The sequence below is a fragment of the Notothenia coriiceps genome, unplaced genomic scaffold, assembly GCF_000735185.1.
Source record: "Notothenia coriiceps isolate Sejong01 unplaced genomic scaffold, NC01 NC01_scaffold00037244, whole genome shotgun sequence".
In the NCBI taxonomy this organism is placed as follows: Eukaryota; Metazoa; Chordata; class Actinopteri; order Perciformes; family Nototheniidae; genus Notothenia; species Notothenia coriiceps.
In genome coordinates this window covers 8,449,058-8,475,623 of record NW_011369945.1, presented here as the reverse complement: position 1 = coordinate 8,475,623, position 26,566 = coordinate 8,449,058, and the positions used below count along the sequence as shown (strand labels likewise).

Genomic DNA, 26,566 nt, shown 5'->3' with positions numbered 1-26,566 from the left:
TACAATGGCGGCTTCACAAAACCTTTCAGAGTTTTACGGGGCGTGGTTTGCAATTCGCCCAGCCAATCGAAATTGGTACTTTTTTCTCTCCAGGATAGTACCACCTCTCTAGCAGGGACTGAAAATGGGGGTAAAAGTTCTCGGAACTAAGTTCTCTTTTTGGTGTGAACGCAAAATTCCAGGCACTAACGGAACTAAACGGGAAAGTGTGAACGCGCTTATTACAGTTTTTTCAATGGAATCTGGTGGCTTTGAAGAAAAAATACAAAACAACTTAGTACCTGATACAACCCCCTTTTCAAACAGGGTGACGAGTCAAAGACAAGTCAGAATACATACTGAACAGACTCTGTATGATCTGTTTTCAGGGAGACTTCACCAGGACGGGGGAGAGGAGACTGGCTGGTGTGATGAAGGATGGCGTGAACTCAGCCAATCGCTACTATCTGAACCGCTTCAGGGATGCTTACAGACAATCCGTAATCGGTATGAAAAAAACACACAAAAGATATAATATATATTATAATATAACTATATTTTAATCCATGTTGTCCCAAAATCTGCTCGGTTTGACTCTTCTGAATCCTCTGGCTGTCCCTGTAGACCTAATGATGGGCCTGCCAGTGACGGAGGACCTGTACTCCATCTTCAGTAAAGAGAAGGAGCATGAAGAGAAGGAGATCGAGAGCCAGAGGGGAGCGCAGGAGCAGGTCGGTCTCCTGCTGCAGACCTACATGCAGCTGCTGCTGCCTGACGATGAGAAATTTCACGGAGGCTGGGCCCTCATCAATTGTGACATGAGGTTAGTAGCTAGCTGCCCTGTCTTTTTCTGTCTATTTATAATGTGTTTTCAGTATTTTCTGAAGGGCTCTTTTCACGGTTTTCTCATTACCCACCAGCCTTGTTGATGCAAACAGCAAAGACGTTGACGTGCTGCTGCTTCTGTCTGACAAAGCGTATTACATTGCTTAGTAAGTCTGACATTAAATTCACCAAAATGTTTCCTTACAGATACTCCTATAGATTAATAAATGTTTGCATCTTTTTTCTTGTAGCTACGATGAAGAAGCAGATAAAGTCAACCAATACCAGCGCCTCAATTTAGAGGGATTGGAAAAGATCGAAATCGGTAAGAAGTTACACTCAAAGCAGAAGTGAAGGTTCTTCGTGTTCACTCTCTCTCTGAGTCACCCAACACTTCCCAAAAGTGTGCTTAACAGTTTCTCACTAACCTTTCAGCAGTATCTCCGCTCATGATTCACGCAAGGAAATTCAAGAAAATAAAAAATGAAGTTACAAGTTGTGTTTTCTTTTTTTGCAGGTCCAGAGCCTACTCTGTTTGGGAAGCCCAAGTTCTGCTGCATGCGTTTGCATTACAGGAGCGAAGAGACCAGTGGATACTTCCACACGCTGAGAGCAGCCACACGAAACCCTGAGGATGATGGGAAAGGTAGGATGTCATTTTTAAAGTGATTTAAACACCAAGAGAAGCAAACTTTTTAGATTGTAAATTGCAAATACAGGTTGAGACTGACTTTGTGACATGCTTTCAGACACATTACAATGCATAGCAGAAATGCTTCGCATAACTAAAGGGACCAGAGGGCTGGACATGCTAGTGGTTGAAAAAAAGCTGGAGAGGTGAGTACTCATTTTCATTGATCATTTTCAACCATGTGCTGCACTTTTAAAAGTCTGCTATGATGTTAACATTTCTGCGTCATATAAATGTAATTAATTTAAATATCACAACGACCAAATCATTGAAAAACGATTTAACCCCTGTAAATCACGCTTTTAACATAATATCACTGTTTTTCAATGGGAAAAAGATCAAAAGAATTAAAAGAATTCCAGTTAGATTTTCCAACAACATTAATTTTGATGCATGTTTTATGCAGGGTGAGATTTAAAAAAGCAACAAAAACCTCTTCTTACCTTTTTTTTATAGGACACATTTGAACCTATTTCAGTCCCGGTCATGACTGCCAATTATTCTTTCATTTTCACAATGTTTACCCATAGCAGTTTGTTTACATAACTGTTTTATAAATGTGGGGTCTTTTAATTAAAAGAGACACTGAAGAGATAGAGCATTTAGTGTTGACTTAAACTAGGGGGATTTATTTCTCCAGTCTTCATTAGTAACAACATAGATTTGAAATGCATTCCATCAAACACATAAAAACACAATGTTTGGAAACAAGGAAAATAGCATGTTTTTTTTAGCCCCATAGTGCAAACATTACTAAATGTCTTAATGTGTTTGAAAATAATATAACTACAATCAGGGCCGGCCCTAAGCGAGCTTTGGCTTGGGGTCCTCCCTCACTCTACCGCGTTCTCACTACACACAACCAACTTTTGTCTTATGATGTTAGCATAAGCACACATATTGTATAAATAAGCATGTAAACACCGTGGACCTAACATCCTCTAGGGGCGTCCTCATCTCCGCTAGGGGGGTCCGGGGGCATGTTCCCCCGGGAAGATTTTTTTTTAAATATTGAAGTTAAAAGCATCAATCTGGTGCACTTTGAGAGCAAAATTAAGAGATCTATGGATAAATCTCTCAACACCCATAGGAAACAGAACTGTAAACATATTTTATTTTTATTATATTTTACAAATCACTCTCCTTTTAAACTGTATTCTTGTTTTGTCATATAGTATTTCACAACTGTTTGTCATTTATTCTCTCTGGCTGTCCATCTCATAATGTTCACATAGAAACTAGCTGTCATTAGGAATATCATTCAGAAAAATTATAATTTCATGTAAAAATCTGTCACAAAAAGAGGTTGCACATTTAAATTCAGGTGTTGTTATGGCAACGTGAGTGGCCAAACAGCCACATTTACTGCTGCAAATACGTTCAAACATGCTGTCGACACGTAAAGCAGTGGCATGTCACCATTTCAGCTGACTTTTTCTCAAAAATACTGTCACATAACATCCATATATTTCAGTGCTAGGTTGATGCTTAGCTAAGCTAACTATGAAACACTTTAACTGACAGGACTCCGGATCAACTGTGTACTGTAAGGTAGCTTCTAGCTTCATGTCGAACAGTAAGACAACATTTCCCAGAGAGCTTTCTTTGAAATCACCAGGTAACGCTAAAAAACACAACATTTAGATTGTATGACAAAGTGTTTATTTAATATATCTGGCTAGCTATAGCTACTTGCTAACGGTTTAGCTTGCCCCCGCGATTCAAAGTAACGTCAACGTAGCTGTAATTTATGCTTTGCTTACATGTTCGCATATCTTGCAAGTTTACTGACATTTACATACCTTGTTCTCCTGGCTCAAGTGGTGGCTCTGGGGTTGTTGTGTGAGCCACCACTTGAGAATTGTCGTCTTTTTTAAGAACAAATGCTCTTATGTCCATCTTCAAAAACTCTGAGTCCGACTGACAGTTTATTTTAAACATTGTCACGGCTCACATGATAGGTACCTGTCAGCCAATAAGAGAGATGTTTATTTCCATTCAACTCTCTGGTTGATCTGGTGTCTTGCCTCTGCTGCATTCACTGAACACGGGAAATTACAATCCTGCCGTCCTCTCTAGTGTCATGATGAGGTTCAGGTAAAGCACGGTGAATGTATTATATGATTGACTCAATAAAATAATACATGACTTTGAGAGTAGGCAATCTAGGCATATTAACTAAATTAATTTAACATACTTATCACGGCGACGGTGTACTGAGATTATTATTTATTTTTTAAATTATTATTAAACAAATGTAATGCTACAACTGTGCACTTTTTTTTCAGATTCTGTTAAATTAATGCAAATTTGTTGTGTTTATATGCACTTTTTGACCTACCTTTGTTAGATAAACAATGAATAAAAATTGCATTTTTTTCATCGCAGTAATATGTGTTGGTTTAAAATGTGTCACTACCCGCTTTTTACAGGCCGCTGAATGTCTGGCCCAGCTGAATTTTGTAGTTATAAAATCTGGCCCAAATGAATGTGTAATTAAATAGCCCTTCTCTAGATCAAGGGTGCCCAACCTTTTTTTAACCAAGAGCTACTTTTAAAGTTGCTAGTCTGCCGAGATCTACCAGTCCAAATAGAGAGGGGGGCGGGGGTGCTAGCGAACTGTACACTGGGGGGGAGCCTCGCTGCGGGGAAACGGCGGACCTCTGTCGGTGCAACTTCAATGCTGCCTTTTTTAAAACATAAAAAATGAAGGGAGGTGACGGCCGTCAGCGAATCGAGCCGGCTCTTGACGACCGGCTGTTCTGTGATTCTCCAGATTCTCCAGATGGCCAGTGTCACCATAGATATGAGTGTCACTACCCGATCTGCCGCTCTGCCCGATCTGCAGTGCGCATGTGCGAGATGGTCCGCCATATTGGACAACTCCGGACGGCAACCCAAGTAGGACACTTGACACAGTTGCTTTTGGCAAATCACAAAAAGAAAACTCTTTTTATTGGGTTCTTTTATTTGGGGTTAAGTACATTGTCAGAATAAGTGAGAAATGGATTTAACTTCTGTTAGACAGCTATATGCCATACATTTTTGCATACATTCACAGTAAATATTTATTCAGTATGATCGCTGTCTAACAGAAGTTAAATTCATTTCTCNTTTCTTTGCCTAGTTACAGCGGGTGTCTCACATTACCCGGTGTCCCACATTACCCCGCTCTCCCCTACAGGTGACTGCACACACACAAACAAACAGGCATGCGTTTGCATCCACACTCACACCAAAACACACTGGCTCANGTTATTATTATTACAACGTGACTTCACTATTATTTAACAACTATTTTTATTGGGTTCTTTTATTTGGGGTTAAGTACATTGTCAGAATAAGTGAGAAATGAATTTAACTTCTGTTAGACAGCGATCATACATTTCTCACTTATTCTGACAATGTACTTAACCCCAAATAAAAGAACCCAATAAAAATAGTTGTTAAATAATAGTGAAGTCACGTTGTAATAATAATAACTAATCTCACGAGTTTTCTTTTTGAGCTTTGCCAAAAGCCACTGTGTCAAGTGTCCTACTTGGGTTTCAAAATGGCGGACCATCTCGCACATGCGCACTGCAGATCGGTTAGGTGATTAGGTGATCGGGAGTCCACAACTCTGCAGAATCCTATGGGTGATGTCACGGACCCTACGTCCATTTATATATACAGTCTATGGTCACTACCCGATCTGTCCCCCTGCTCGATCTGTCGGAGGACTGCACTCCTGTTGACACGGACAACGTCAGCTAACTAGTGCCCACTCACTGCCCACCAGCCACCCCCCGATACATGGGGTCACGCCAATCACAAAGCTTTGATGCGTTCAAGTGCCCAAGATTATGTTATAGGACATTAACGATAAAACAGAATAATATTGTTCTATTTTTAGACACATCTCACGATCGACTGGGAATCTCAGTCGATCGCGATCGACTGGTTGAGCACCCCTGCTCTAGATGTAATGCCTGATATATTACAATTAAAGATTGTATGCTGTATTGGCCCAATATTCAAAAATGTGGTTTAATAGGTTTCAATGGCTTCATTTTTGTTCTAGCTGTCTTTCTTTCAGCTACACAGTTAATTATTGACTGATTTATAAAAGACCCACGTGCTGGCCATCAAAGCACAACTCTTACTTTGTTATGTTTCTGTGTTCCAGGCGGCAGAGTAAACCCCATGAAGATATAATGGGCATCCAGAGCAAACCTGCTGACCAGGTTACGGGCAGCTCTGGTCTGGCTCAGGGCAAAAGTTTCCTCCTCAACAAATTCTCCTCCCTCAACCAGAAAGTCAAACAGACCAAGACAAACGTAAACATTGGCCCCTTCAAGCCCCTCGGGAGGCTGGGAAACTTCTCTAAACCCGATGTAAAAGTAAATTTCCTGAAGCCAACTATGCATGTCAACCTGTGGAAGTCAGACAGCAGCTTGGAGACATCGGATAACAACTCCGCAGCAGCCCTGAAAGACATGGCTGACGGCCACTCTGAAATCTCCGACGACTCTGACTCCTATAATTCCGACACAGAGCTACCGTGTTCTGGCTCTTTAGAAAACGTGGACTATGTTCTTCCCAGCTGCGGCATTGTAGCATCGCACCCCCGACTGGGCAGCCGCTCGCAGTCTATCGGCAGCGTGGAGCTAAATGTCCCCTCTGCTATCAGGGTCACTGGCTGCGACGGGAAGCAGGAGAGCCCCTCTCAAGACAGCGACGACAAGTCCCCAGGGGACGCCTCGGTGGCAGAAGAAGCCATTCTGATCGACTTTGGTACTCCCATTGATGCCTACTGCCACCAGTTTGTCCAGGATGCACAGACCAAACCTGTGGAGGTGTTTGGAGAGGTCCCACCAGCTGCCGTCCTCACGGTGCCTGTGCAGAATAAGACCCTAGCAGACGCTGAGAAGCAGCCCAGCTCCGAACCACCGGCCCCGGAAGAGCCCCAGCTCCCAAGGCCCTCCAAGCTAGACGTCGACTCCACTACCTCCAGCTCCAACCACCTCTCCGTCCAGAAGCCCAGCTCCGCGGCCTCAGGAGGCTCTCAGAGGAGCCTTTGTTCCCAGATGGAGGGCAGCCTCTGCCCCTCACCCGCAGACAGCAACGGCAGCCGAGTAGTCTCCCCCTTTGCCAAGATCAAGAGCTCCATGGTCCAGGTGGCCAGCCTCACCCAGGCGGGACTCACCCAGGGCATCAACTTTGCCGTGGCGAAGGTCCAGAAAAGCCCGGAGCCAGATACTGTCAACGAAGCCCAAGAGAACGAGCTGAAGGCAATGTTTACACAGTGCCAGACCAGGATCATTCAGATCTAGTGCTTTCCTTGTAGCAGGATGTTGTAGTCGTGTAGGAGCCTCCTGTATGGTAGCAGTAACAAAAGCTTGCACTTAGCGTCACTACTCGGCCAAGAAATGCGCTGTTGAATTTGCCCTTTAGTTAATCCTGCCTGTGTTGATGACTATTGTACAGAATTTAGAAATATAAACCGAGGCCTAACATGACAGTGACCATGTTTACATGCACATAATTATGGATTCCTTGTTCTTAACAGAGCACTGATTATCTTGTCTAGCTTTTTGATCTAATGACGGTTAGCTCATATCCATTTTTGCCACGCAACACGCGCAATGTCAGGAGTTATGATTCCCATGTTCCAATTTTATAGAACATTTGATATAAATAAGTGTATGTACATCCAAATACTATATAAATCTAGAAATAGCGCTGCCGATTAAGTGCATAGTTTGTGAATTTTTGCAAGGAAATTCTTATCATGCTCAACTTAAGACATAAATAACACGTTTTTAAGATATTTTAAACCGTACGTCCAAAGTGGTATGCAGAGTATTTTTGTGCATGTAAACATGACACTAAAGTAATTATACCCACAGTGCTTGCATGTGAGGTTAAGGCTAACTGAGTTTAACAAGGCAGGTTGATAGTAGCTGTACGTTGAAAGACCAATCTGACTTTATCTTATACCGTACGTCACCCTGTATGTGCAGGTCACTTATCGGCGTTTGTGATATAGATCTCGTAATAACCTTCGATTTGTAACATGTTGTTGTAGAACCCGACCAAAAATCTTTTGGGATTTTCCTCAAAGGACAATTGTGTGTTAACGCTCCTTTGCATAGCTTTCAGAAAGTAGCCAGACGACATACTGTACGTAGTTCTCCTATGTAAAATCAATGTTGTCACATGTAAATTAGAGGATATACCTTTCTAGAAATCATGAATACACAAGACCTTAGTAAGAGTTTCCTGGTTGTTGATATGTACAGTGAGTATCGTATCTGTTCCCTGAGTAGAGCCTTCCTTTAAAGCGTTTTTGTATTGATGGTAGGGTGGCATCTTAACGTGTTCAAAGAGGTATGAGAATTATATTTTGAAAGGAACGCCCAGCACTGTCCATACTGACCCTGAATAACCAGAAAACTGCTGGTTGGAAATTGATTTTGATAGATCCGATAATGGTTGTACTTTATGAGGGATTGTTTGAGTCCTCGGCCAGCGTTGTACATTGACGTCGCATGTCAGGAGAGTAGCATATAGTAGTTATATATGCAATTGCACCCATCCAATTATTCGAAACACTGACGCTTTATGCACTCCCTAAACTGAAATCTTATTTGCCTTAACAGGGAATTGAAGTGGGATTATGTATATCAGGTATTTATGGCAAAATCTACCTTTTTAAAGTCCATTCTTTACATGTTACATTGTTGTACTGTATTAAAAAAAAATCATGTTCAGGGTTTTGTCATCAAGCTTTATCTAGGGATATTTCATCCACGGGCACAATCGTTCTCCATGGAAATGAGCGGGTTTTTGGACATGTAAAGCAGTGGGTTGGAGTGTGTATGCTGCTGGTATTTGGGAGCTTAGAGTCCTAGTTATATTTATATGCTATAAAGCCGTAAACATTGTTATATTGTACATGTCGTTCCGTTAACCTCAAATAGAGAGGTTTCACCCGTTAAATGTTACTGTCCTCCTCCACCACCTCATCACGCTGCTGTGTATATCCGTGTCTATTTATGATAAATAATATTAAGATTTGCTTCAAGATGAAATATCCCAAGATAAACGGTTGCACGTTTCATATTTTTGTGTTCTATTTGCCTGTTTTCTTCAGTCGGCTTGCTCACCAGCAAATACTTGTATATTTGATTGACTACAAATATGGTCAGGGACATTATATAGTTATGACCTGCTGATAGAGTGGTGCTGCCAAAGCTTTAGGGTGGAATGCAGAGGTTGGAAGGTGTTTTTCTTTTTTTAATATTAACTGCAGGACATTGGAGCAGTTCTCAAGCAGAGCAGAAACGTATTTCTGTCCCAAACTTGCTGTGTTTATTTCAAAGGAACAATAATCCTCAACATTCCCGATATAGACCACAATGCAACAGTCTTGGTGCCTGGTTTTATATGCAACAGATGGCATAGCTCTATATGATCCTATATTTGCTGGGTGAGATTTTCTCCTTTCCGTTTTGTTTTTACACCAAGTGCTTTGCAACCACCTCTTGATTTTTTTGTCTGTGGTTGACCTCCCCTCTTAATAGGACCCCTGACCATGACAAAAAAAAACATGTGACTAGAGGTCTTAAAGCATTTGATTTGCACTGTTTTAGCACATTTTCTAGCATTAGTACCATATCATCTGAATGTCCGTACTCATTACTTTCCTCTTTACCAACTGACTGTTGTCATTGTTTTCCAGGGTGTACTGAGATTGTATTGTATATTAAAGTATCCTATTTATTCTTATCCTCTTTGGGTGTGTGTTACTTGATAACAAAATGTATACTGACTAAAGAAATAATTCAGACTGTTTAAAGTGAAGGTATATCTAAATCTCATTTGCATCTCAGTTCTGTAAATAAGTTGAATATGACGTAAACCATGACATATGAAAAACATCTTTATTACAAACTTTTTTAGGTATCAAAAAGAAAAACAGAAGGCGTCTTGTTTCCTCGCGGTGTGATCACGGCTCGTTGCCGTTCAGACACTTCTGCTGCTCCACGCGGCTCCTGCGCAGCACCTCGATGTGTTTGGCCCTCAGCCAGCTGTCAGTGCAAAGAGACGTCAGCCCCAGGCTCAGAGACAGCAACCTGCAGACACACCGTCAGTCAGACACACAACTACACCAAATACTGGGAGAACAAAACAGTTTCCTGGCCTCTGTCAGACAAACACCAAGTCAACGTATTTCACAACTCTTTTGGTTGCATTCACCCTTAAAGTGAATGTCCCTGCTTATGTCATATCTGGCATTTCCATTGTTGGTCATGATGTCTTGTTGTTTAACACTTCTTTGAAAGAAGGCTTTATATACTGTTGTTTATTATTCTCACTAGATAAAAAGTTAAGCAATGCCAAAAAAAGGAGCTTATATAAATGTAATCCTTGTGCATCTACATTTCTGGCTTTTCAGTGTGATCGATCATTATAGCGGTGTTATTGATAGGGTAGGGTGTGAGCTTTAACCTCAGCTCCCATAAAGGACCCTAAAGCTGTATGATCAACATTATTGGTTTTAACTTTTGCATGCATTCTATTATATCGGGCTTTCAACCAAGAGCCCTGGCTTCCAAAGTCTTTTCGGTACTTTTTTATACCATATCGAGACACTTTGTCATGTTAGAGCTATAGAGCAAACACATGCCATTATCCTGGCTATTGTCTTATGCAATGCATCAAAAATCTAATCATTGACATATCACAGACTTCTAAAAATCCCTTAAACATTCACTCTACAGAAAGTACTCCCTTTTCTTTGGTGGCATTATATAAACACATTTTAAATAGTTTGGATTTCGAAAAATCAATGAATATTTAGTAAAGACAGTTAAAGATAATTCATATAAACTTTATGGCTGTATTTGACCCAGAAGTTTTTTCTCCTCATTAAATGAAATGTAGGTGGAATGGTTATTGACAGCCCACCTCGACACGACCAGCATACTGTGGAGGTCCTCAGCGGAGACGCTCCGAGGGTCGTCCTTCCTCATATCTACAAAGTCATCCTCAACTGACTGAGGACAGCAGAAAGGAAAAGGCAGTTAAAGGACACTGAGGCGGACAGATGATAACTCACTGCTAATTCAATGGAAACACACAGGCCTGATGGGAACAACTACCCTTCGAAACAATTAATTACACTGACTTTGATTTGTGACTGCTGCTTATTTCCCCATGGCACTCACCTTTGTCATTTCGTCAGAGATGCTGTAGTCCAGCAGCCGAGCCACGCTCAGGTACATCCTGAACTTGTTGAGCTGTGAAGCCTGCGGGTGCATGTGCAAGCTGCTCAGATACTCCTCCATGTTGGGGGGGGCGACCTGAGACTGTAGGTGTATCTGGCAGTCCGACTGTGGAGATAGAGGAAGAAATGTTGGCATCGTGTAAGGGAAGAACTTCACCTTTTTACAGGTGTTGCTATACATATCAAGCTCTGCATGCTGTTTGCACACGCTTATTCTGACAGGCGTGTGCACATTTAATATCAGGCCAGACAGGAGCAAAGCGCTCCGACCGTGAAGCTCTGCAGCAGCTGGAGGGTCAGACTGATCATCAGCTGATAGTGTTCACTGTAAACACAGGCGGGCACATCTAACCAGCCTGGGAGTTGTTTACGGCGCGCTGCCCTTCGCTGCACGACTAATACAGTGCCGAGCCTGCCGCCTCTCCCAGGATTGTTCCTGTGGCACACAGCTGCCGCCATGGCAACACGTTAGACCAACACACAGGAATAGCACACAGCACATTCCTCAGGCTGTTCGCAACAGAGTGAGACCCGGGCTAAAGCCTCCGCCGCTTGGGTTGTTGCTGCGGCCAACCAATGACAGCGGCCGGAGACAACCTCCAGCGTCAGACGCGTCTCACGAGAGCCTGCAGGAAACCTAACCCCCTCCCTGGCCGTGCCATGAGATTTGTTCTGTCCTGCGGTTGCACGCCCCATCCCTCTTTGTCCTCACCGGCAGCAGCGAGCGGCCCTCTGACACGGTGAGCACGTTAATATTGCAGGGGAATTCCATCTGGTGGTAATTAAAGTCATAATCAACCTTCTGCCACGAGATCAGGTTCCCCAGGGCTGTGATGTTATGCACACCTACAGGACAAAAACAAAGAAAACAAATCTGGTTTGTGTCAGAACACTCAAATCACACTAACAGAGGCCGCAGTTGGACATTATCTGCAGCGGTCGTCCTCTCAGTGTCGTCCCCTCGTGGAGTCTAGATGCCTCACCTGTCGTGTCCAGCTGTCCCTGCTCCAGCTGGATCTCGTCCAGGAACAAGGAAGTGTGTTTGGCCAGCTGCAGGGCTCCGCTCACTAGCCGGTTGGCCACATAGTCCTTCTTTGGCACGAACTTCATCTGGTTCATATTCTGGAGGCTCATGGCTAGATAGAACGACTGCAGAGGGGGAAACAACTTTTAGTGTCTTACATTTAAACCCAACATTAGTGGATAGAAAAGTAGTGGCGGTTGCTTGGATTCACTCACAGAAGGCACCAGCTGCTGGATGACCTGGTAGAGGCATTCAGTGTACGAGGAGACCGTAGGACAGCCACTCAGGTTCAAGGAGAATTTTCCCAGAGGGAGAACATCCCTTCTGCTGTACCTACAAGAAACCAACCATAATGTGGAATTAAAAATACCTCTTTTGGCTTTCAGGAAGACACAAAACAAAGATAGGACGGTTGAACATTCCAGACTGAACTTCACATACACGTTAGAAATGAGATGCAGGATGAGATACTCGGCAGCCAGGGCATCTCCCAGCAGGATGTGAGTGAAGTATGTGAGCAGCTCCGCCCTGACAGCAGCCATCTCGCTCAGGGTGGACGATAAAACTGAGGAGGAAGGACAGAGAGTTACAACAGGTCTCTATGGTAACTGAAGGCATCTGTGGAGGACATTCACAACATTGTTACTCTTGTTGGACATTTTCACAGGAGGGATGAATTTCAAAAAGAATGGCCTCTTTTTTCTGTTTCCACAGAGCAAAGGGCCATAGATCATTTGACTTACTAACAATGTATGATGAGCATTTGTTTAAATGTGGGTTTTCATAATAGCTTAGTTAAGTGTGGCACAGAGAAAGCTATTAACCTATTAGTTAGTATTAGATTTCATCTTAAAGAGCAACTTGCAGGTTAAACACACCAGTGAATAAATGTGTAGGAAAATGATGAATACACTAGATGTTAGAAAAAATATACAGAAGTATACAGTGACATCTGGCGTCGTTTTTGTAAGACATTTTTACTTCAGCATAAAAAAAGCCTCCCCACGTGACGGCCGGTCTAACGTATGAATAAACATGGATCACAATGCTAGTTTTGACACAGAAGAGGTTGAACATATATATTCAAATGCATATGATTATAATTATGAGCCTGCTAGGCGTCCAAGAGACCAGGAGCAGCCAAGGATTAGAAAAAATAACGGCCATCGGCGAGAAATGGAGCTTTGGTGTGAGGAGAACCAGTGGAGAACAGGACAGCTGTCTTGGTGAGTGACCAGTGGCGTTAGCTACAGTTAATGTTAATTAACTAATTAATGTTAGCTAACGTCAATCACATCACAACATTGTAAAGGACTGTTGATACTGATCCATAACAGAAACTAATGCGCAAGTATCAGCCGTTAATAATGCACTCCACCTACGTTTCGGTGCAACAAGACAGAGCGAGAGGAGCGAGAGCGAGAGAGAATACGGATTTCCTGTAAACGTTTTTTTTGATAGGCTTCAGCTGTGGAGAGTATGTGCTGCAGGGAGGTGGATGCACCTCGCACAACGCACCCGGGAACGAAAGCTAGCTCCGGTCCTTTTCCCGTGAGGGAAACTGTGGACTCGATGTCCTGACAGGCTTGAGTTTGTGCAACCTGCATAAACACAAGCTCACCATGATTACAAATGGTGAAATGCAATGTAAAATTACAGAAAAAATACCAGCTCACTAAATCACAACCGCTCAAACCAACTACAAACTACTACCGCGGATTGGGCAGAGAAGGAGTCCGAGAAAGTTAACTCCCCCATGTGACGTAATATGACACGTTTGACGTTAAAAAAAGCAGTTTTTAGTAGCAGAGCTCAAAACGGCTCCTTTTCCTCTGAATTTCTGCCCTTATGTCTTGTAAAACATATCAAATCCTGCATTAACATTTTGAATTGTAATTTTCAGGCACGGTTAAGCATAAATGTAGTAAAAAAAAACCCTGCAAGTTGCTCTTTAAGACAATTAGTTGAGGCATCATTTCAGCAGTAAAATAAACACCTACTTACAGCTCTGGAAAAACATCAAGAGGCCACTGCAGCATTATCAGTTTCTCTGGCTTTACTATTTATAGTATTAGTTTGAGTAAATGAACATTCTTTTATTCTATAAAATACAGACCACATTTCTCTGTGTTGGAGTTCAGCAGACACTGGAATGGAATGGCTGCCATACACGTAGAGATTGAGATTTAACAACAATTTGGAGTGGTCTCCTTATTTTATATGTAAAGATCTGAACTCAAAGTGTACAAATACACAGCATAGTAATTAGGATCACAAAGCATCTACACAGTGTGTAATTCAGCATGAAAAGGCACTTTGTATACATTTATGATGATTTTTGAACTTAAAGTACCTTTTTTAACTTTTAGAAGCGGTGCAGCTAGATTCAGATTATACATGAATACAGTGTAAGCAAGAGAAGGCAACACAGGTAGGGAACATTTGTCTAAGGATGTGTTGTCCTATTGAAGTGATCAAAATCCAAATTGTATTTTGGTGATTTTTCACTAAAAAGCTCCCATGTTGGTTTGGTATGGATGGCACATTTCAACAATCCTGTTTGCTGAGCTGACAACACCAGGCTATTTAAAAATATCCACTTCTACTCTGCACTTGCATTTCAAAACATGTGTCAAAACGAACTTCTATAAAGCAGCACGTTACACTAAACAGATGAATAGCAGCTAGGCTTGTTTACATCTGTGTAAAAAGTGTGGAGATGCAAACTGTTTGCAGCAGGATGAGTAAATGATTCCCCAGATCTCTTTAAGACAGTGATCCGTCAGTGTTTGTTTGCCTCATTAGAAAATGATACACAGGAAAGGTAAACCCGCAAAAAGCGTAAAAGGGCCTCTAACAAAATGAGGGGATGCAAATATTCTTGATACTGGCATTTGCAGCCGTATGCACACACACAAAACCACAGAAAACTATGTGTCCTTACAGGCACTGTTGTCCTCCAGGGTGGGGGGGAGGAGGGGGTTGTTGTGCGGCAGAGGCTTGGCGTAGAGCATGTGGAGGCGAGGCACGAGCGAGGCCGGCGGGCAGTGCACCCTCTGCTCCTCCGCCGTCTCCATGGAATCCGCCGGGTCCAGGAAGGAGGAGGAGACGTCTCTGTGTGAACACGCCAAGAATGAGCAGCAGATAAGCACTTAAGGGAAAGTAAACTAAATGCTGTCTCTTACTTCTCGTCGGCCAGAGCGCTGAGAGCGGGGCTGACGGAGAGGATCCCGTAGACCTCCAGTGTGTCGTTGAGTTTGAAGCCGTCCCATTCTGCGTACACCTGCCGAAAACACACACCTGTTAGCTTCTGCTCTCCACTGGAGAGTCTGCTGAGAACAGTGGGGTCTCTGAAAACTCCTCGTCATTTCATACCCTCACTGAGACTTTCCAGTCCATATCATGGATTTTCTTGAAAAAAACAAGGCTACAATTCTGTTTAATTCATGGGAACGTGCAAAATTCTATAACTCTACACCAAAATTAAAATGATGAAAGTGTGATGAATCTGCAGTTATTATTAACACCCCTTTCCCACAAGATACAGTTTTAAGGACATTTAAATAAGCCTTTTCGGACTAATATACAGTTAGGAAGATCTGTGAACAAGATGTGATCGGGCTATATACAAACTACACAAAATGAATATGTGGTTGCAAGTCAACTTGAGCAGATAATAATCTTTGAAGGTGACTGATTCTTTTTTGGAGTAAAACATGATTTATTTCCTGATTTTGATTACTTTAAAACATTCAGCAACAACTCTTTACATAAACACATGCTGTACATTTTAAGTTAGGGTTTTCAGTAGTTGAGTACACATTTGAACACAATTCAGTGCAAAATGTAATTGGGGAGGATAAGAAATACATAGACCAAAGAATACACACCTTGACGAGGCAGGAGGGGCCTTTCTCTCCGGGCAGGGGGAAGTTGAGGTCGAGGTGGGAGGCAGGTGCCGTCTGGTTGGAAGGAGCTTCTGTCTCCCGCCGCTTACACTCACCGTTGCCATGGTGTTCTGTTGGACTCTGAAGACCTGCAGTGAGACAGGGAAAAGTCTACATTCATGGCCAAAAAACACACAATATACTGTAATTGTTACATATCAACATATATATATATAAAAATGTCAAATAAATCAGAGCTTTTTAATTATTTACAGCTCATCTTTCCGTCAACCTGTCTCTACCCCTGCTGCAGTTAGCAGTGTCCTACAATCTCCCAGAGTGCCTAGAGGCAACCCTAACATCACTAATACGTGTGTTATACATGTCAGAGGAGGAGACGCATGCTGGAGCAGATAAAGGGACTAATTGATCATAATGCAGTAAAACACTACCTTCCAATGTGAATTTGATTGGTTGCAAAATGTCTTTATGGGAACAAGACACTTCTGTTTTTGAATTCTACTCCATGTTTACACACCAGTATGCTTTTCCCTCTGCTTCTGCGGCTGCGGCTGTGTGTCCATGTCATCGTCTTCCTCATAGCTGCGTTTCTGTCTCGTCGGAACATAAGAGGTGGACGGAACCACTCTCGCTTGGCTTGAGCTAGCATAGCTGTGCGACAGAATTAAGGAACAACTAGGGAGCAGTTTTCAAAAACACTTGTTGGGTCCAGCAAAGAACAAAAGACCAAACCCTGTTCAAGGGAAATCACAATTTTTTAAACGCACAATTTGGACAAATAAGGATATCTCTTTCACCCAGGGACTCTCTCCGGGGATTGGCACGCAGTAGAAAGTCTGTCTCTCTGCAGTCACTGTGTTTTTGGAGTTCAAATCCACCTGGAGATAGAAAATGTTTTCTGTTAGCAAAGCTGAAGCTACATTGAGGTATGTTTAATATCTCTTAGTGGAGAGGGACTTACCCCACATTCCATCACATCTTTGTACTTCCCGCATTTCAACACCTGAGGATAGCCAGAAAGTAAAATTAGATGCAAATGTGATGACATCAAACACATTATCAATGCAAAAAACTGGACACATGAGAGGATTGTAATTGCAAATATCTGCACAGGAGACAATGAAGCGCTTACTTTTGCCTTTGTAGAGGGATCAACAGCCTCATACGCTCCCATGTAGAACTCTGGATCGAACATGTCTTGGATTAAACAGCGGAACTTCACCAGGCTGTTGGGCTTCATGTAGTGCAGCGGGACATCGTTCAGAGAGGGGACCTGCGATAGAATAAGGACTGGTGTCAAATGCAGGAACTGAAAGAGCATTTGACATTGACAGGGCTCTTTGAGGAGTTTACAGTCGAAAGGATCTGCAAGCTGCATTACCCAGGTCTGAGCTTCCTTCTCTTTCAGGTGATCTTTAAAGAATTCAACCGCTTTCGCCTCCCATCCAGAGTTCGGATTGTTCTGGGAAGCAGCTGGAAACATAAATAACAAGAGCATTATATGATACTTAAAGTGACAAAATCTTTAATTGGTCAGAATATTAGAAAAAGTTGTATCCAAAAAAGATTATACATTTATATGTCAGAACCATGCACATTCAAAGATATAAAATGATGGACATAAAATATATAGGATTGTCCTTTCAGATTGGAACAGAAGAACAATAGGCAAATTATTACTATTTTATTAAACAAAATGAATAATTAAAAAAATAATGTATATGGATAAAATACATCTGAATAAATTAAATAAAAGAAACATGAAAATGTTTTATTTCAGTCTAGAAATGTTGCATATCTTCCCTTCTTACTTCTTTTTAAACCTTTAATAACAGCATACCTTGGCTTTGAGAATCCCAGACATTAGATGGGCTAAAATATCAAATAAAGTAAGCATGGGATAAAGATAGAAATAATTATGCGTGTAATTTTTATGGAGCAATGCGTTTCTGAAACAATAGTTATTGTCACTAAGTGTTAAGAGAAGTTAGAGAAGTTAAGAACGTTTTAAATTACTTTAACAAACTTTAGACCCGTGAATGCCTCATGTTGTGAATTGTTGGATGTGTGCACACAGGTCTTCAAACCAAACTACAAACCCAGCACTTCTTGTAAAGAAAAGTGAAACAATGCGCTCATACAAGCTGCAACAAAGCAGCATCGGCAGTTAAAGCACACAACTAAGTTATTAGCCATTTCTGAATGATTGAAAAAGACTAAAAGGGATGAGCATGGTAGTTAGCATGGTAAGTAGCCATAAAGCTAACTAGCTAGGTTCACGCGTTAAAGTTAGCTGTCAAGGAGAGAAGTTCCGGTGTGTCTCTTACCGAACATCCCTTCAACAACACCGAGAGGGTTGTTAATCCAGTCATGTGTGGTAGGCATTGTTGGCCGCTGACAAAAATCGCAACAATATTTTATTTTAAATAGCAGAATAAAATCTCTGGGAAAACTCTATTTTGTTGACTTTCGGCACACACCGGATGGCAGAAGTCAGGGCGGGAAATTTGCGTCACCAGTCGAAGAGCGTTACTCGTTTGTTTTGTTTACAGGGTCAATCCGGAGCACGGAGCTATCACACTTTCTGAATTACTGTGCCTCAGTGGGTTAGGTGATTTGATTTAAGGTTGCCTGTAAAGTGAGACTAAAAATAATAAACTTTTTATTTTAAACTATTATAAATCAATAATATCAGTTTGTTATTTAGCATATTTAAAAGGTTATAATGTCACCTTGGAGCTAATCTTGTTGGCCTGTAGGTGGCAGTAGTGTGTGAGAGTGTTTGGTTTTCCTACAACCAACGAAGTGCTGTCAAAGGACCTGCACGATTTCCGCAGATCTACAAACAACATGTCGTGCTGTGTTAACTCTGTTAATGAGTTGGAGATCTGTGAAAATCTGTGAGGGCAGGGACAAGCTTTCCCTGGACCTGAGCGTTTACTGCCTGCCTGCGCCAGTAGTGGCTACGTGTAATTCAAGGGAAAATGGCAGATAGGAGAATTAATAATGTTGCCAACACCAGTGCAAATTTACTGTTCAGCGGCGCTCCGGAGTTTAACTTCAACCTGCCTTTCATGCCAGTGAGTCAGGCCACTGGTCCGGCGGTATTGTCAGGAGGTAAGCAGCAATACCGACTGAGAAAATGTCTAAACATTAACTGTGTCGTTAGCAGGCTAAGCTAACAGCTAGCCCAGTTCCTGTGCTGCTTTAAGCTGTCATTTAGTGTAAAAGAAGGTTAAACAGCGCGTATGAGCTGACTGAGAGGTTAGCCTGTTGACAGTGATGTGTTTTGGTCAGACTGTCCTCTGTCTGATGTGACATGAAGAGGATGTGAAGCTATTTGGGAGTCATATGATCAAAACATGTCCTGTCTTTAAATTGGCCACATCTTGCTATCGAAGTTATTTTACAAGTCCTTTTCTATCAAATCTATGAGCCATTAGCTGCTGTTTGTTTCCGCTTCCACATAATCCTCAATGTAAGGTCTGTGTTGTGACAGCTGATGTACTGTTATATAGAGCTTAGTTTCCTCCTCCAATTCTAACCAGTTTATTAAATACATTTGCCAGAAAAATAAACGTTGATTGATTAATAATGTAAATGTGTAATCACTGATTTAAATGTCTTTACTGTGAGAATATGATGCTTGTAAATTGAGTAAAAATCAAACATTAGGAGAAAACATGACATTTTAAGATGTCACCTCGGCCCTGCATAATTTTGATGTCCATTTTATCAAACGTTTACCTGGGCTGTCCCTTGCAGAATCACAAGTAAATGTGCTAAACTTCAATTTTCTGTTTTGATTTAATAGAAGACTCGACTGATGTTGGAGAAGAAGACAGCTTTCTAGGACAGAGCTCTGGGAATGGGACAGCCCCCTCTACATTCAACTACTTTTCCAGCCCCTCAACCAGCAGTGACCCGTTCGCAGCCATCGGCCAGGCACCATGCCCCCCGCCGGCCCTCTCCGCAGCCCCAACATCAGCAGGGCCCGTTTCTGTTCCCAGCAGTATGGGCATGGCCCCGGTGGCCCCTCCAGCTTCACAGATGAACCCCTCTCCTCAGGCGTTTGGCAATGCAGTTTACCAGAGCGCTATGGGCCGTCACACTCCTCCCCCCGCCTCAATGACCCCACCACCTCCCCAGATGCAGCAACAGAGTCATAACCCGTACCGACACACCGCCAGCAGCAGCAGAGCCAGTCCCTATATTCCAGCTCCAGAGGTCCTGCCGCCAACACACACACCTCAGCAGAATCCATACTCCCTTGGCTCTCCGCCGCAGACATTCCCTATGTCCGGCCCCTCATTCACAAAGGTACATATCAGCTTATCAGTGACTGTGTTGGTTTAGCTTTTTTTAAGATACTTAAACTCATACTATCTCCACTGGGCGTAAGCCTATTGGAGATAATGTGTTCTGTTGTCTCTCTGTGTGTCTTGTCCATCAGCCAAATAATTAGTTTGCCCTAATTTGTGAATTGTAAATTCAAGGAGTGGTTACAGGGATTAACACTGTTTGAATAACCCAGTGTATTTGCTGTTCTATACAAGTATTGACTGCAGACTTCTCACTCCCCGTAACAGGCTGATCAACAACTGCTTCAGTAGTAAATGAGAATTTCTGAAAATCACTTAACCTTAAAACAAGCTATAGATTTCACATGTTGACCTTGAACTGAAGCATCTGCAGATTCATTCCAAGATATGGATAAGTTGTGATGCACTCAAGTGTTATCTTTGTTGTCGGATGGATTTGAAGGGAGCTGAGATATGAGAAAGTGCACTTTTCTAGTTAGGTTAATAAATAAAATGCCTCAAATAACATCATAATTATTGAAGAGGAGTTTATAATTAGTATTCCTTCTTCAGCCTCCTCCCACACAGTACCAAGGGCCTCCGCCTCCACCCACCACTGCTGGAGCCGTGGTTCCTGCTGGTCCCATGATGCAATACAACTACAACATCTACGAGCCTGTTCAGCCTCACTGGTTCTACTGCAAGCAAGTGGAGTCAAAGAGCGTCTGGCTTCCTTTCAGCATCATCGACTCCCTTCAGCTGGAGGAGACGTATAACTCAGGTGAGGTGACTCGTGCTAATTTAGTGGGAATGTTTCTCTACAGAGAAATCAGAACGTGTTGGTGCTCTTAATGAAACTGTGATCTGTTCTGATGCTTTTATTCTTCCAGTTCAACCAGACCCAGAGAATGTGATCATACGTACGGATGGAGGGCGTTACGACGTGCAGCTTTACGACCGCATGCGCTCCTCGGTGTTCTGGGAAGAGGAACCCACGGAGGTCCGGCGCTGCAGCTGGTTCTACAAGGGGGACACGGACAGTCGCTTCATTCCTTACTCTGAGGAGTTTAGTGAGAAGCTGGAGGTTTGTACCACTACTTCATTGATCCAGAAACAGATCTTGTGTTTATCAATCATTTACATTTTTCATCCAGTCCTTTATCGACTCTATTCTTTTACTATGTATTGTAATGTAGCATGTTTTTAACTTTAGGGAGAATATAAGAAGGCTGTGTCCACCAACCAGTGGCACCGCAGACTGGAGTTTCCATCTGGGGAGACTATTGTCATGCACAATCCGAAGGTAAACCATCGTTGATTATTGTACAAGGTTGTGTTTGTGATAATAAATCCTATTAGTTTAAAAGTACTTTTCTTCCATAGGTGATTGTGCAGTTTCAAGCATCCTCCATGCCGGATGAGTGGGGCACGACTCAGGACGGGCAGACCCGGCCCCGAGTGGTGAAGAGAGGGATCGATGATGACCATGATGAAGTGCCAGACGGTAGTGAAGTTCTTTATTTAATTTTAGAATAAAACTACATTTGTACTATGTCACTAAAGCTTCCAGACATCATTAAAGACAGTGAAGTCGCATTACAGTTAATTAATGCTTTAGTTTGGGCATAAATCCTGTTAAAGGCACACAACAAATATGATGAGGAAAAAAGACACAAACAATGAATATATAGATATTTATATATAATTAAATAAATCAACTCTACAAAAGTCATAGCAGATTAAACGTTGAGGTATCATGTTGTGAATGGATTGCAGCCTAATTGCAAACAGTTCAGGTTATATGTGCAGATGTAACCATGGCGATAAGTGAAGGTGTAGAAGTCAAATTCAACATTTCCAACCTGTTCATCTCTTCCAGGGGAGCTCCCGTCAGTAGATCATCTGGTGTTCATGGTTCATGGAATCGGCCCCGTGTGTGACCTGAGGTTCAGGAGCATGGTGGAGTGCGGTGAGTGCCAGACAGTCAGGCCTTTAGTCAGTGAATCTCCTCCATGAAGGTATTTATGTGGTTAACTGAACAATTCCTTTGTGCTCTCAGTGGACGACTTCCGCAGCGTGTCTCTGAAGCTGCTGCACAGTCACTTTGAGAAGAATCTGGACGAGCAGACCATCAGCCGGGTGGAGTTCCTCCCTGTGCAGTGGCACACGGCTCTGCATGGAGATGCTACCGGGGTGGACAGGTGAGGAGGGCAGGATGAGGGAATACTTCACACCCAAAATGACCATTTGTGTATCAAAAACTCAACATGGGTCTCTAACTTCTCAGATGCCTCCACAGTGAATGATGAATCCAAAAACAGAGAAGAGCTGTACAGCTGGGGACTGTTTTATATTGTGGAATAATACTTAATTGGTGCTGTTGTGACTCAGCAGCAGCAGCAGGACATTGTATGTGATTTGAAACTAAATAAGGTACAGTGTTTGGGTTCCTTGTAATGAACCCAGTGAAACTAAGTTTGGTTTTAGTCTTTTTTGAACAGAAATTGAGCTCTTTGTCTCAGAGGAATAAAACATTAAGAAAAACATAATACCAACAGTCCTGCCCTTTAATCTTCTTTCTATTGTAATATTTGATCAATTATAATCTCATTTTTGTTTCTTTGCAGGAGGATCAAGAAGATCACGTTGCCAAGCACTGGACGTTTACGTCACTTTACAAACGAGACTTTGTTAGACGTGCTTTTCTACAACAGTCCCACTTACTGCCAGACCATCATGGACACAGTTTCCCACGAGATTAACCGACTGTACGCCCTGTTCATGCAGAGGAACCCCAATTACAGAGGTCGCATATCAGTTGCTGGACACAGCTTGGGTAATAAGGCAGCAGATGGATTAGCTTTCACTGGCATGTGTTGTTCCTTCTGTTTTTCACCTAGATTCCATTTCCTCCTCAGGTTCTCTGATTCTCTTCGACCTGTTGTCAAATCAGAAGAACGCCTCCTCTGCACCGACCATGCCAATCATACCCACTGCCAACGGAGAAACCAAACAGGTCATTCACTAGTTAACATGAATAATGAAAAACATAGAATATGTATTTCCCCCTCGATGTGATTCATGTAATAATTTATTCTAAATGTTTCTAGTTCTTTGACGTACAATACATAAATGTGAATTCTGGCTCTTGCATCAGGTGGCAGCCCCCGTGACGCAGAGAAACAATGCGATCACCCCTCCAGCTGTGGGAGAGGAGCCAAAAGAGGATGAGGAGGAGGAGTTAGAGGATCTCTCCACCATGCTGGAAAATCTGGGCTTGTCTGAGTACAAGAGCACCTTTGATGAGGAGAAGATTGATGCAGAATCTTTTGTAAGAACAAAAGCCTCCTTTGCTTTTTTGTCATAAAGTAAAAAACACCACTTTAAATAATCCAGACATTGGTGTAATACATTCACAAATGTTCACTTTTATAAGATGCTGATCGTCCCTTTTTCACGCTTTTTCCAGCTGATGTGTACAATCGACGACATGAAAGAGATGGCAATCCCGCTGGGTCCCCGGAAAAAGATCGCCAAGTTTGTCAAAGAGAGGGAGAATAAGCAGGTAGGTTAGTCTCTGCAGTAACCGTGGAGACTGCAGACAGACGGTGACGGTTAACATCACTGTCTTTGTTTCTCCTCGGCAGGCGGCACGTCAGGCGGCCCGGGAGAAGAAAGCCGAGGTCAGCCAGGCTGCGGCGTCCCCCCCACCAGCTGCTGAAGCTCCCCCCGAGTCCTCGGTGCTCCCAGTGGGCAACAGCATGCACGTCCACGTCGACTACGACTACTTTGAAGTCGGCACTGGACAGGTAGCTGTGGAGGCGGACGTTGAAGCTGATCTTGAATTTGAATTGATAGATAAAGAACATGTGTTGCTCTGCAGGTGTCGGTGGTCTACCACGCTCTGGACTTTGAGCCGATGAATTTCTTCGCCCTGGGTTCTCCCATCGGCATGTTCCTGACGGTCCGAGGACTGGAGAAGATCGAGGAGGCGTACCAGCTGCCCACGTGCCAGGGGTTCTTCAATATCTACCATCCGGTATGCAGCTCTTCCATATTTTAAATCCTTAATAACTGCTTCTCAGCTGCAGCCGCTCCAACGTTATTTTTGCTTTATTGAGTTGTATCACTTTTGTATCGTTCTTTTGTGCAACTCTGTCCAAATAAGGGTTTACCGGATATCCCAGAGCTTCATTTATAACGTTGACATTCAAACATTTGTAAATTTTTCTTATGTCTGTTTATTATTTTCAGTAATAGTTTGCAGTTGCAGATACAGACAGGATTCTCTAATATGTTTACTATTATAATATTTGTAGAATTAGATTTCAATGGTGGCTGCGTAGTAGATGATCCAAACATTTCCAATTGCTTCAGGTTTTTGTAAAGTATAAAAAAAGTCTTATTTCCTAAATGATCACTTAACTCATTACATTTGTCATTCAATTGAATCCATATTAAAGGAAGTCATGCATCTTTGTGAGTGGTGTACATTTCATATCGTCACTGAAACCTAAGGCGCATTCACACCGCAGTACTTTTCCCACAAAGGCTCATGAGAATTTAGTTCATCAGAACTCTTTAGTTCTGATGAACTAAGTACAGATCGTGTTCACACCGGAATAAGTCCCTGGGTGTGATTTGTAAAGTACAGTGAAGAATGTCGTACATGTGTACTGCTGTTTTCATAAAAAGTTGAATAACTTTGTTTCACTTATAATCCTTTTACATAAATGTCCTCCCCGACGGATTGTAAGTTTAAGTCCAGGTCATAAATCCAATATTAAGAGTTACCGCGCTTTATTTAGACTAATGTACAATAAATCTGTGATTATGACCCAGGTGTGATATCCTATACGCGACGTACGGAATCTGTAGAAAATTGGACGCGAGAAAGTAATAAAATTGGGTGTAGAAGAGACAATTGGGTAGTCGTTTCGCTTTGTTTATACACTTGTATTTTGTGTGTTTTTCAGGGAAAAGAAAAAAAAATTTGGTGTGGCGGTCGACTTGGTGGGATATTTATTTACGATTGTCTTGTCGGCTAAGCGAGACGACGGGACAATTTCCGTTTCGTTTTTTTTTTTTCATTTTTTTTTTTGTAACATTTTAACGAAAATCGAGATCATCTTGAAATGATCCAAGAACACCTACCAGTTTAACTTGAAGAAGTAAAAGTGAAAAACCAGCCCTGTCGACTTATTTAATCAAGAAAGGAAACGACTATAATTTTTTTGGGTGAATGTGCTCGTTGTCGAACGAAACACCAAACTAACAAACAATTCTACTCTACTTAGTTGACCTCCTCGTCACTGATACGAACCCCGACCTCCAGGTAATTCGCCGGGCTTTTCCGATGACTCGTCTTTATTTCTTTTTTCAAGTTCTGAACCGGAGTTTTAAGTCAGTCCTTTTTACTAACGGTGGATAATTTTTTTTTATATCGAAGAAGGTTCGATGTTTTTGTTAAACCGAGTCTAGTTAGTAAAAACTTTTATTATAACACGTCGGGGAAACCACTTTTGGCCCAACGTTGCAGTCCACAGAACGGCAAAAAACTTTAAGAGAGACGAAAAAGGAGGAGGAGGAAACCAAAAAAAAAAAAAAAGAAAAAGAAGCAACTCTCTCGTAAGATTTCGTGTGTGGACTGAACGTGGTAAGAATGGCCCTTTCCCACGACGTTGCTTAAGTAATAAAAGTTTTTTACTAACTGACGGTTAACAAAAACATCGAGATTCCTCCGGTAAAAAAAAAATTTATCCCACCGTTAGTAAAAAGACTCGACTTAAAAACGTCGTAACTTTGAAAAAAGAGAATAAAGACCCCGACGGACATGGAAAGCGGGCGAATTACCTGGAGTCGGGGTCATCATGTCGGACAGAAAGGTCCAAACGTAAGTAAGTAATTGTTGTTTAGTTTGTGTTCGTACGACAACTGAGCGACATCTCCCACACAAAAAATAATAAGTCCGTTTCTTTCTTGATAAATAATCGACAGCTGTTTTCCTTTTACTTCTTCAACGTTGAACAACTGTAGTGTTTATTGGTCATATCAGATTGACTCCCCGGAATTTTCGTTCAGAGTGTTAGAACAACGAAATTGCTCCGTGTCCCTGCTTACGACAAAGACAATCGTACATGCATAAATAATCCCCACGGCAAAGTCGGACCGCCACACGAAATTTTTTTTTTCTTTTCCCCTTTGAAAAACGACACAAAATACAGTGTTACACGGAAACGACTACTCCCCGAATTGTCTCTTCGTACCACCCCCAATCTTATTACTTTCTCGGTCCAATTCTTCTGACGATTATCGTCGGTCGGGCGGATAGGATATACACCTGAGTCGGATCAATCACCAGATTTATTGTAATTAATTCTAAAATAACCGGGTAAACCCTCTTGTAATAATGGATTATGACCACTGAACTAAACTTGCCAATGTCGGGGACATTTATGAAAGATTATAAGGAAACAGAAGTATCCAAACAATTATGAAATCGAGCATACAGAGTGTGTACGAATTTGCAACTGTACTTTACCAAAACATAACGTAGAGTATTAA

At 42.2% G+C, this 26,566-nt stretch overlaps 3 protein-coding genes across 4 annotated transcripts in view; 2 read left to right on the top strand and 1 right to left on the bottom strand.

Annotated features, from left to right (window-relative positions):
• The window catches only part of inpp5f (inositol polyphosphate-5-phosphatase F), a 22,724-nt gene extending 13,456 nt beyond the window's left edge, over nt 1–9,268 (top strand). For both annotated transcript variants that reach the window (XM_010793433.1, XM_010793432.1), the window contains exons 14-20: nt 369–486; nt 604–802; nt 900–971; nt 1,056–1,129; nt 1,322–1,450; nt 1,554–1,641; nt 5,664–9,268. In XM_010793433.1, coding sequence (XP_010791735.1) covers nt 369–486; nt 604–802; nt 900–971; nt 1,056–1,129; nt 1,322–1,450; nt 1,554–1,641; nt 5,664–6,810 — 1,827 coding nt within the window. In that variant the 3' untranslated portion in view covers nt 6,811–9,268. The remainder of the gene's footprint in view (nt 1–368; nt 487–603; nt 803–899; nt 972–1,055; nt 1,130–1,321; nt 1,451–1,553; nt 1,642–5,663) is intronic.
• Nucleotides 9,269–9,404: 136 nt separating this feature from the next.
• On the bottom strand, nt 9,405–18,201 carry mcmbp (minichromosome maintenance complex binding protein). Its single transcript, XM_010793431.1, has 16 exons — nt 18,029–18,201; nt 17,083–17,174; nt 16,834–16,974; nt 16,663–16,704; nt 16,490–16,579; nt 16,219–16,354; nt 15,684–15,829; nt 14,979–15,076; nt 14,738–14,907; nt 12,235–12,358; nt 12,009–12,126; nt 11,753–11,918; nt 11,482–11,615; nt 10,711–10,875; nt 10,451–10,539; nt 9,405–9,615 (listed from the first exon to the last, which is right to left on the bottom strand). The coding sequence occupies exons 1-16, from the start codon at nt 18,084–18,086 to the stop codon at nt 9,489–9,491; spliced, it is 1,896 nt and encodes a 631-aa protein (XP_010791733.1). The 5' UTR covers nt 18,087–18,201; the 3' UTR covers nt 9,405–9,488.
• A 426-nt stretch (nt 18,202–18,627) lies between these two features.
• Nucleotides 18,628–24,492, top strand: LOC104964601 (SEC23-interacting protein). The gene is made up of 14 exons (XM_010793430.1): nt 18,628–18,818; nt 19,516–20,021; nt 20,576–20,783; nt 20,893–21,086; nt 21,216–21,305; nt 21,386–21,506; nt 21,882–21,971; nt 22,062–22,203; nt 22,630–22,838; nt 22,921–23,018; nt 23,160–23,333; nt 23,472–23,567; nt 23,650–23,811; nt 23,886–24,492. The coding sequence occupies exons 1-14, from the start codon at nt 18,686–18,688 to the stop codon at nt 24,063–24,065; spliced, it is 2,403 nt and encodes an 800-aa protein (XP_010791732.1). The 5' UTR covers nt 18,628–18,685; the 3' UTR covers nt 24,066–24,492.
• The last annotated feature ends 2,074 nt before the right edge of the window (nt 24,493–26,566 follow it).